General features: G+C 37.3%; 1 protein-coding gene across 3 annotated transcripts in view; it reads right to left on the minus strand.

Annotated features, from left to right (window-relative positions):
- Positions 1-11,385, minus strand: part of NOL10 (nucleolar protein 10) — an 88,082-nt gene that overhangs the window by 26,529 nt on the left and 50,168 nt on the right. For all 3 annotated transcript variants that reach the window (XM_007127640.2, XM_028496630.1, XM_007127641.4), the window contains 4 exons: positions 5,608-5,734; positions 1,931-2,010; positions 1,633-1,731; positions 494-583 (listed from right to left, as the gene is read on the minus strand). In XM_007127640.2, the coding sequence (XP_007127702.1) occupies positions 494-583; positions 1,633-1,731; positions 1,931-2,010; positions 5,608-5,734 (396 nt within the window). The remainder of the gene's footprint in view (positions 1-493; positions 584-1,632; positions 1,732-1,930; positions 2,011-5,607; positions 5,735-11,385) is intronic.

The raw sequence follows: 11,385 nt of genomic DNA on the forward strand, positions 1-11,385 counted from the left end.
TCCTGAGCCTGTGCTCCGCAACGGGAGACGCCACAACAGTGAGAGGCCCGCGTACCACAAAAAAAAAAAAAAAAAAAAAAAAAAAGTAAAATACATGCCCAAGATAAAATATGCAGCTCTCAAAAATATTTACGAAAGAATTTTTAATAAAAATGGGAAGCTACGTGTGTTATTTTATAGAACAAGGATAAATATTTTATATATACAATAGTATCCTGCTATTATAGTTTATAATTTTAAGAGAAATAAGACAGGAAGGAAATTCACTAAAATATTAATGATGCCTCTGTCTGGACAGAATTATATGGGTGACTTTCTTCTTTATATTCTTTTCTATTTTACAAACTTCCCATATTGAGCACATACTATCTTAAAAGCAGGGAAAATAGAAAACTAAATGCATTTTTAAAGTAAAAAGAAAAAAGATACAAGTTACTGTCAAGAAAATAGAGAAACAATTTATCAGTATTTTCTCTGCCTTATAAAATCTTACCTTAACCTTCTTTTTCCATGTAGATTTTTGCTTTTCCTCCTCTTCCTCCATTAATTTAAGTGCCAGCTCTTTGTTAACTTTTGGCAATTTCTAGTAGAGGTGAAAACAAAAACTGTATTGAAATACCTACAATTTTTAGCTTTAAGGTTAAAGCAAAGAGCAGGGGCCAGAAGGACCCCAGGTCCCGGTCTGACCTGGCCAGCACACACACACTCACTGCTTCAAAACCTAACAACTAATCTGGAAAAAGGAACAACCTGTCACTAGTCTTTTGCGCTGAAAGTGCGTGCATGTGTTTTAAACAATGTCCAGTTAGAAATGGTTGTATCACTTGGTGGCTGATCTCAGTCGGGACGGGAAGGCAGAAGGAGATGGGCTTGCGCTTACCCTCTGCCCGCCGCTGGCGTGGCGTCGCCCATCAACGCTTCTTTGTCCTGGCAACGACAGGTGGCTCCAGCAGAGCAGGGAGTCCACGCTGTGGTTCTCCCACGCTCCCGGGAACAGCCTCCTCCTACCTCGAGAACCCCACCACCAGCTGTCAGCCCTCCACGGAGGGCCGAGTCCCAGCTCTCAGGCCTGCCTCTCTCCTGCCGCCCAGCCCTGCAGTGTTAGCTGCTCCCTGAAGCCACGGCCCCTGGTATCAATACCTCAGTACTTTTGCTTTTTCAGTTCTCTGATACCTGGGTAACAATTCTTTACATTAAATTCCCTCTGTTAATAGAACGAGTGTGGCCTGATTCCCGTCTGGGCCCTGGCATAGTCTAATGACCATTTCCCATGATCCAAGCAGCTAGCCTAAGACACTCCCAAATGTCAGGAAGAAATGGGGATTAGCAAAGCGCCAACACTCCAAAATCTAAATCCCTATTTGAAAACAGCATCAAATTTTTCTGGTAGGACGGACACTCTCAGCTCACCTGGCATTATTTTCCACGATACCATTACCATAGAGTCGATAATGATAAAACTGTAAAGAGTATCCACCCTCACAACAAATAAAATATACCAAAAATACTAGTAGAAGATGTAAACCAAGGATGGAAAAACTAAGAAATGGATGGCAGGTTTCTTTGAATAATAAATAAAATAAAAATGAAGTACCTTTCTCTCGTAGATTCAACGATGACTACAATATTTACCTTTAATTGGACTCTCTGTGCTCGTGTTTCTTCTATCTTCTGTCGGATCTTATCTTTCCTATATTCTTCAAAAGCAAATGGATTTACCATCAATTTCACCTTTTCAAAGTAGAAAAAAATTAAAAATAAGAGAATTGTATTTAGCAGCATGTCTCATATACAGCATGACTATCATGCCAAAGTACAGACAGATCGCTTACAAACCTTAAGTGTGTTTTATAAAAATGAAAGTAAGTAGAGAAGAAATGGCTACAGCGTGCTCATCAGTCACCTAAAATAACTGTAGTTTTGTACTTACCTTGTGGTAGAGTCTTATATCCATGAAAAATCCATGCATATATGCCCGGAGAAAAGGTGATCCAATAAGATGGGTGAGCCCTGGGGAAAGTTAATCAGAAGAGGGCAGATCTTTATGAAATCTTGATTAAAATTCGACGATCTTTCATGACAACAATTTGATTATAAGTTCACTTCTGAGTAAAAATTTAAGGATCAGAATGACTGATCTTCTTCAATAATTGCAAAGAAAATTTTACTCTGCTTCAGCAATATCATCCTTACTTATTTTTAATGCAATACTAAGCATAAAAATGATGGCAAGGTCTTTATGAACTATGACAGATAAGTAAAGAAGGGTTCCCTATACAAGTGGTTCTCAGCATTTTGGATTCCATGAGCTAGTTTAACTTTAAAAATAATACTGAGGGCACTTCCCTGGCGGTCCACTGGTTAAGACTCCACGCTTCCACTGCAGGGGCACAGGTTCGATCCCTGATCGGGGAACTAAGATCCCGTATGCCGTGCAGCGCGGCCACAAAAAAAAGCCCAAACAAACAAAAAACGCTGAGATCAACACGAGGTTGTCAACTTTCAAACTGCCAAGTAGGAACAGTGCCGGGGTTGGGGGGAGGCCACTGTTATGGCCCATAATTTCCAAAAACAAAGGACACTGTCACAACAATAATGTGGAAAGGACATGTTTTTCCCCCAAAAGAACAGCCTTTGGCAAATTTATACCAACATATATATTATATACAGACATACTTCATCATGGATGAATTAAAAGTTCAATGCCAATCAGTGTTTGGAAGCTTTAAACAGTATCTTTCACAGGGTTTCCTAGATTTAGATTTCATTTACAATTAGTGGTGCTGGTGGTCGCATAAGGATGCTCTGCCTATGTCACAGAAATTATTTATTAATTGCAAATATTTACACAGAGAAAGGTTATGAGAATATTTATCTTCAGAATAAGACCACCTATGATATACTCACAAAAACGGCAGCTTTAGTTGGCATAATACTAAGTGACTATGTTTCCAAGGAAAACATTACCCTGATTTCCAAATTTTAGAAATGAACATCCCTCCAGACCTAAAAATCACTTACTAGGAAAATCACATAGATGTACAAAACAGTATATATTACAGAACAACATCAAAAGGCAAAATTAAATTTAGGATAATCTCATAAAGTAATAAGACTTGGTCAGAAAAATACTTTCCTAGAATTCATTAGGTTAATAAAACCACAGGGTTTGGATGTGCACAGCAGAAACTTAAAAGGTGGTAGGGGGGTTGGGGGAGGGAGGGCTGAACCTTAATGAAATGTCCAATGCATAACAATCTGCATTTAGGTACCTGCACATGTGTGTTCCCAATTTTTTGTTTCCTCTATTAGGTATATAAAATTTGTATTTATGGCCCAGCATTATTCCCATTCTAGGAGAAAGCTTTTCATATTAAAACAATTCTACACAGAGAATCTGGCAGGAGCAGCAGCCTTTCTCAACATTAGCCTCACCGAACACTAGTCCCAAGAGATCTCTGAGGAAGAAGAGGTTCTATGATCAAGTTAAGTTTGGGAACTGTTTCATATTTTCCTCCCCCTCCTGGAGAATTATAGTGTATGATGGCATTAAAGGCTCAAAGAGGTCCGTAAGTAGAGAAACGGATTTATCTTGGCTTAACCTAACATTTCTCAAACTTATTTGCCACAAATCTCTTAAAATGATAGGTAACATTTATGTATTATGTTTCGAAACTGTGCTGAGCACTTTTCAAGCATTATCTGATTCATTCTCCAAGCAACCCTATGAGGAGGTACCATTACTCTTGCCATTTTATAGATGAGGAAACCAAGGCACAATGAGGTTAAGTAAATTGGCCAAGTCATAGAGCTATTACGTGGTAGAGGTGGGATGTGAGCCCATGTCAGCCCATCTCTAACGCCCATGATATCAGCCACAATGCTACCCACCCAGCACTGCACACACAGTGGCCCATGAAACACGCTTTGGGAAACACGATGGTATTAGGACCTGCTAAAGAGGCCGTAATTGGGAAATGTCAGAACTTGCAAGTATTCAATGCTATAACCTTAAGAAATAAGGGAAGTTGGTCACATGGCCTTATTTTTACTTTAACATAAATTATTTAAAAAGGTTTTATATATGATGGTAAAATCTGTTGAAAAATTATAACCAATGGCCCATTTAATATTAAAAGATATTACTAATTTACATGAAGATGATTTCTAGTATAACTTTTTTTGTTGAATATTATATCTATTTCCATAGTTTTAAAAATAGGCAGTATGAATGCATTTTAACAAAACGTATCTAAACCTTTATCACTGCCTTCCTCACCCAAAATAAACACAGTGAAGAGACTGAAAAAACACCCAAAATATACTAAACACAGTCGTTTTTAAAAATCCACAAAATAGCAATGACTTTTTAGTCTCAAATTTAAGAAGGTAGGTGAGTATGACACAAGCATACTGTAAAAATTACGTTGGAGATATTTAAGGAGGCACCTCAGTAGGAAGACTTAGTTCACCCTATTTCATCCATAAGTCATATTTTTAAAAGGCCAAATACAACTCTCTTCTTTTTAAACACATTAAAATTTAAAGAATTATCTTGGTGGTAGCTGGTAGAAAATAATTCTGCCTGGATTAACTGTGCTAAAAGATATAGTTTAAAAATAGAGTTTAAGAATCTCTCTTCTAATTTTTTTGTTATATGATTCTATTTTCTTTTAGCATTTAACTGCTATAGTACATCTATTTGTTCTAAAGACAACTAAGCTGCCTAGCCTTGTGGAGAATGGATCCTCTAAGTTTTCCCATTCTCAGTAATTTGCTATGTAGCCTTTTCCCAACAATAGAACAAAATTAGCAAAACCTACTCTTGTTATCCTACAAACCAGTACTAGTCAACTAAGATACATATGTTCTTCAGAGGGCTCAGTATGGCTGAGGTTAAGAGCACGGACTCTAAGTTCAAGCTCTAACCCTCACATTTACCAACCACTGAAGCCTTGGGCAAGTTGCTTTAATCTTTCTGGGAAAAAAAAAAAAAAACTTTCTGTGCCTCAGTTTCTTTACCTATAAAATGAAATCATAATAGTATCCACTCCATAGCTGTGAGGATTAAATGAGTTGTATATAATACATTCAGAATACCGCCTGGCACATGTAAGCCCTATTTTAAATGTTGGCCATTATTAAGAAGCATTTCTTGGTTTGTAGTCTTTAAACCTAAGGAACTGTTAAGGTTCTACATATTTGAGGATTCAATCTATGGGTTCTAAGTTTTGGATTAGGTCTTTTCATAAGCAAACCTACAGGGGGACAAAAATCATTTCCGTGCAGTCTCTGAGATTTCTCAAAATCTTCTTATATTCAAATAGTACTTGAAAGTCACTGCTCCCTTGACTGACAGTTTTCCTATACATAGGTGGTAGGTTAAAAAAATTATTCCTCATTTAAGATACAAAAAAGCCTCAGTAGGTTGAATTTATCTGAATCTTTTTCTAAGCAGAGATTATATATACTAAGTTTAATGTCTGATTTGTCAGAAAGCGATTTGGAAAATCAGATAAATGTGACTCCATCACTTCTAATGTTCAAAACTCAAAACAAAAACAAGCAGAAATAATCTTATAAACATTTCATCGTAATTTTTTTTACCTAAATTTTCAAGGTCTTTCTTGGTGACAAATTTGTAATCATCATAAACTGTGCTTTCTGGATTCTCTTCCAATTCTTCTGTCAAGTTGTCTAAGAAGGAACACCACCTGGGAGCAGGACCCAAAACCTGCCGGCGTTGATCAGAAGGTTAGCAAATGTACATTCTAATCATGTCAACTAAGAGTTATTTTACAACCAGATTTCATATTATATTTATATAATTTTTAAATCCTTGATTCTATCAGAAGTACTGAGAAACAACTGAACTATGCATAATCAAGTCTATAAGGGAAGAGAAAAAAACAAAGTAGGGAGAACTTAGGCCCATAAGGGAAAAATCTCAGTCTGGGACACAACAATATTAATGAATATTCTTACATGAGAACTATGAAAATATAAATAATAATTCAGGTAGTAATAATAACATCCACCTATAATTCTGTTATCTCTTTCATTCAAAACAGTACTAGAATCTACAAAAGCATACTTGGCATACCAGACTTTTTGTTTGCCACTCATGACAAAAGTCCAAAATGAGAATTACCCTTTTGAAGGGTTTTCAACTAATTACTTGATAATTACATTCTATCTTGTATGGTCCACTTCATTTAATTGATTAAAAATTAAAATTCTGTATACAGAATTCTTTAGATTTAACCTAAAATGGGCTGCCAGGATCCACAATCAGTCCCAATAAAAGGCTGAGGAACAAAGGATTGAACAGAATTTATAACCAAGTAATAAAATATGAATATTTCAATTTGTAACCCAATTACTTCCATAAAATACCACGACTGCTTCTTACTCTTTTGCCCTTGGTGCAAATCTTTCCCAGCAGACGCCTCACGCATTGAGGTCAACGCTTATCCCAAAGGAAATAACACTCAGCAGGAGAGCCAAGCTACTGAAACCCTCTCTCATGGTGGAGGCTTTCAGAAGAGAGAACTCTGGGCTCTTGCAACATGGAACTTCCAATGACTTCCTGCCTGTGTATTTTCACAGTAATCAATCATACAGAGGAAAAAAACCAAAACTCATAATGGAAATTATTAAATCTAGCTTAAACTTTTTGGAGAAGGGAAGGTAGGAGGAAGAGAGTTATAAGAAAGGAAGACAACCCCCAATACCCTCTTCAACCATTAAAAAAAAAAAAAGTAAATGTAAGATAGAGCCGTACTAATTAATTCTATTATTTTGCCTGATTAGAGGGTGATCCCACCAGCCCTGCCAAAGGCCATGGGGCCCATGAACATGAAAAACAACTCTTAATGAGCATCGAAAAGTCCCATGGAGAATTTTCTTACTTGCATAACCTGTACAATTTTTAAAAACAGAGGTAAAGGTCTTGATACGCTAAGTGGTGTGACTAACCATAAAAGACAAACCTTCAAGAAATGAAAGGTATTTTTTAAAAAATTCAATGTAGACCACTTTAAAGAAACTGCTGTGATTTTAAGCAATTTAAGGACAGTAGCTTGAAGTCGACAAATATTGACATTAATTGCTACTATATATAAAGCACTGTGCTAAACCAAAGTCCCCGACTATGCTCTTATTCCCCAAGGAGTTAGAAACCTCACTGCAGCAGATGGTTTGTGCATATGCACACACACGTGCACATGAGCACACACTCGGCCGTTTAAAGCAACGAACTGAGGTTGTGCTGAATCCACGTGGAAGACGGGCGAGGGCTAGATGAAACAGGCCGGGTTGGGACACTCAGTAAGTACATTTGAAAGGACTTCCGGTTAGAATGAACACGTGAGCAAGCTAGGAAAACCACGGGGCACCTTCTGAGCGTGAGGGTTTAGGCACCTGCAACGACAGGGTATCTGCTTCCCATCAGCCACAAATATGCAAAAGCAAAGCGCGACCACGCACTGGTGTACGACCTAGGACAGCAATCGTCTCCTCTTTTAGAGAGGAAGAAAGTACACTAACTCTCAGCACTTTTCTAGAATGTAAGATCCTCAAGAAATCGTTCTCATGCGAGGGTTTAAACTTCATCTGTTTTAAGTGCTTAATTTCCAGTACCTAGAACATTGCCTGCCAAGTAGTAGGTGTTCAATAAGTGTTTCATAACTAAATCTAGTCACACATAAAACATGTATGAATGCATTCATGAATTCCACTGCACAAGGCATGAAAACTTAAAGGGTCTAGTTTGGCAACAGTATTTTTTAAATTGTCTAGCTGTCCTTTTACTCAGATAAAAACATTCAAACACCTCACCATAAAACTACTGGATATAAGAACACTTTTTAGTGAAAGTCAGATTTATTTTGCCTCCTATGCAAGGGGGCACTGGTACCAAAGGAGCGCATAATAAAGTAGTTTCACCTTTAAACCTTAAATCAGTCATAAACATGGGCTTGAAAGACAATGAAAAGATTACACTGTGTTTACTGACTTTTCTTGGGGGATGAGGGGTAGGAATATTAAAATATCAGACCAGATCTGAACTTACTTTCACGTGGCCCTTTTTCATAATGTTCCACAACACTCTTTTTGATAGTTATCTGGATTCTAATGAAACTGTTTCAAATTGCCTCTCCAGGGACAGCTCTGGTTATGGAAAATAATCTCTGCAATCAAATTCACGGCCATTAAATTTTACAGGAGGAAATATTTCCATCAAAAACAAAACTAAGTCTAATGGGTTATTAATCACGTTTCCCTACTTCCTTCTCAGAGAAAAAAACATCAGAATAACCATAACAAAGTTCAAATTACTGATTTAACTGGTATTCACTGAAGGTTTTATCCACGTTAGAGCTTTCCTCAAAGGTCTACCGCTAAGTTGCAAAAACAGTGGTTGGCTTAACTAATAAGGAGGGTTTAACCACGTGCACAGCTCTGATGTACCTATAATGACCACAATATTAATTCATGTGTAAAAATTCCTCGCTGTCTTTATTCATAAAATATGTTAATCCTTCAACTAATATGTAAAAATATATTAATTTATTCTTAAATTTCAGGCTTTACAACTTGAACGTCTTTTTTAACAATTGGTGTACTATTACTACTACGTCAAAAGTTTCTAGGTTTTCTGTAGTGTCATTATATTGCTATATTCTCTACTGTAGTCAAAACTGATTATTGCTTGATTATCTACATTTTTATGCACCAGAAGAGTTTTGTTTCAGAAACTTGGTGAAGACTGTTCTATTTTGAACTTCAGTTATCTGTTAATGACTTTCCACTTTGTATTTATAAGAATTTCCTAAAATCACAGGTCAGTAAAAGTAGAGAATTGGAAACGGACTCACCAAACTGCTATAAAGGGATTCCGTGGGTCCCTCAGCAACTTTAATGACAACCATATCAATCAATTTAAACAGAAATACTTGGTCCTCCAAAATAGGAAAGAATCTTTATCAGTGTGCTTTGGGAAGGCCTTGACTGAAATGCAGCCGAGTATCTACTTGTTCTAATCCATTTGGGCAAAAGAACCAATTTTAAGGTACATGAAAATACATGCCATGTGCCCAGGCTCATCTGCCTGTATGATTACAATCTACCTTTAAGATGTCAGTTACATATGCTTAATTTAAAACCTCAAAATTCTCATATATGCTGGTAATGGACAAAAATGACTAAGAGTGCGGAGGAAAGACAATGAATAGTAAGATTCTTAGGGAGCTGACAGAAAAGGGTACCCCTTCCCCCATTCTTCTGAAAAACCACTGTGCCACATCTTAAAGCTGGGCTAAGGCAGAAATAAGGATTGAGGATTACCGGATGGATGGTTTTAACAGATCAAGGGTGATTAAAATAACAACAAAGTATTATTAATATCATTAGAGACAAAGAACCAAACTGTACTAATTCAATATAGATGGCATAATTTTTCCCATTTACTTATAATGCTACTTAGTATTTCCTATTTATATGAAAATCACTGATAATATAGCACAGCAATTAAATATGAAATTGTTATCTTGACTTTTTAAAATAAATTTATTTATTTTTTATTTATTTATTTTTTGGCTGTGTTGGGTCTTCGCTGCTGTTCACAGGCTTTCTCTATTTGCGATGAGCGGGGGCTGCTCTTCGTTGCGGTGCGCGGGTTTCTCACTGCGGTGGCTTCTCTTGTTGAGGAGCACGGGCTCTAGGTGCACGGGCTTCAGCAGTTGTGGCACATGGGCTCAGGAGTTGTGGCTCGTGGGCACTACAGTGCAGGCTCAGTAGTTGTGGCGCACGGGCTTAGTTGCTCCGCAGCATGTGGGATCTTCCCAGTCCAGGGATCGAACCCATGTCCCTGGCACTGGCAGGTGGATTCTCAACCACCGCGCCACCAGGGAAGTCCCTTCACTTTTAAACTAATGATTTAAAAACAATTTTAAACACCTTAGTAACTAAGAAAATTCTTAATTACTCCATTTGGTAGTACTGTATCAACACACAATAAATAACTTTTTTTCTTTTTTCACAATAACTTTGAACAAAAATGGGAAACTTTAACTGTATGTAACATATATAATCCAAGTGTTCTAACATGTATCAGTTAATGTTTCCCCATTAGAATTTTAACCCACATCTAATCTGAAATCTGTTACTCTCACTATAAGGCCATAACACTTTATCAGAAATTACCAGGGCCAGGGACTTCCCTGGTTGTCCAGTGGTTAAGAATCCACCTTCCAGTGCAGGGGATGCGGGGTTTGATCCCTGGTCGGGGGACTAAGATCCCACATGCCATGGGGCAACTAAGCCTAAGCACCGCAACTACTGAGCCCACACGTGCTGGAACCTGGCGCTCCACAACTAGAGAGAAGCCCGTGTGCCGCAACGAAAGATCCCGCACGCCGCAATGAAGATCCCGCGGTGCCGCAACTAAGACCCAACGCAGCCAAATAAATAAATAAATATATTTTTTTAAAAAAGAAGAAGAAGAAACTACTGGGGCCAAAAAGCATTTGAAACCTTAGAATCTTCTGCATTTTCAAAAGGTAACACAGTATGTATGCTGCTTTTATGTAAAATCTTCAGTGGGGTCTGGGTCAGTGATCCATAATCAAACACATTAATAGTTCTCTGTGGCACAATCTATACATCTTCATACCGGTGATCTGGATAAATAGACTAGAAAGAGCCTCATCATTACATGTCAGATTTGAGTCCTAATGAAGTGATTCAGGTTTTGCCACTGATCAGTTATAAAAAAAAAAAAAAATTCAGGGATTTTTGGACTTCAGAATTGCAGATCAGAGATGATGGGGGTATACTATACTGTAACTATCATTAACCACTACTATGATTAAGCATAATTTTTCTAAATGTATAGCCTGTATCTCCAGAAGGAGAGCGGGATTTTGCCAACTAAGATGACCAACTCTACAATACATCAACTCAAAGGCAAACTTCCTTTTCAAACTTTCCCTCTTTTATTAGTTGAACAGCACCACTAGTACCAGCATGTATTTTCAAATTCTGACAGCTGCGGCTTATTAATAACCGGTCATAAATAAGCCTAAGACAGGAGAGACAGCTGGGTGAGCCAAGGGAGTGGCCACGAATTTAAGCATGTAACTGCATTTGCAACATAATGAGCTGCCTAATTGAGTATCCAAGTTTACATGTATTTGCGTGAGTAATTATGAGTCATTTAAAGGTACTCTACTTGTTGTGCTTTGTTCTCTCATTTCTAAAAATCAGAGCAGCAAAAGAGCAATTTAATTTCAACATTTTAAAATATTTATTTTAAAAAGGAGAAAAATTATTATCTGCCATTTCTTTTATTTTTTTCTTTTCTTTTTTTTTTTTTTTGTGGTA

This window comes from Physeter macrocephalus, chromosome 12, assembly GCF_002837175.3.
Source record: "Physeter macrocephalus isolate SW-GA chromosome 12, ASM283717v5, whole genome shotgun sequence".
Classification (NCBI taxonomy): Eukaryota; Metazoa; Chordata; class Mammalia; order Artiodactyla; family Physeteridae; genus Physeter; species Physeter macrocephalus.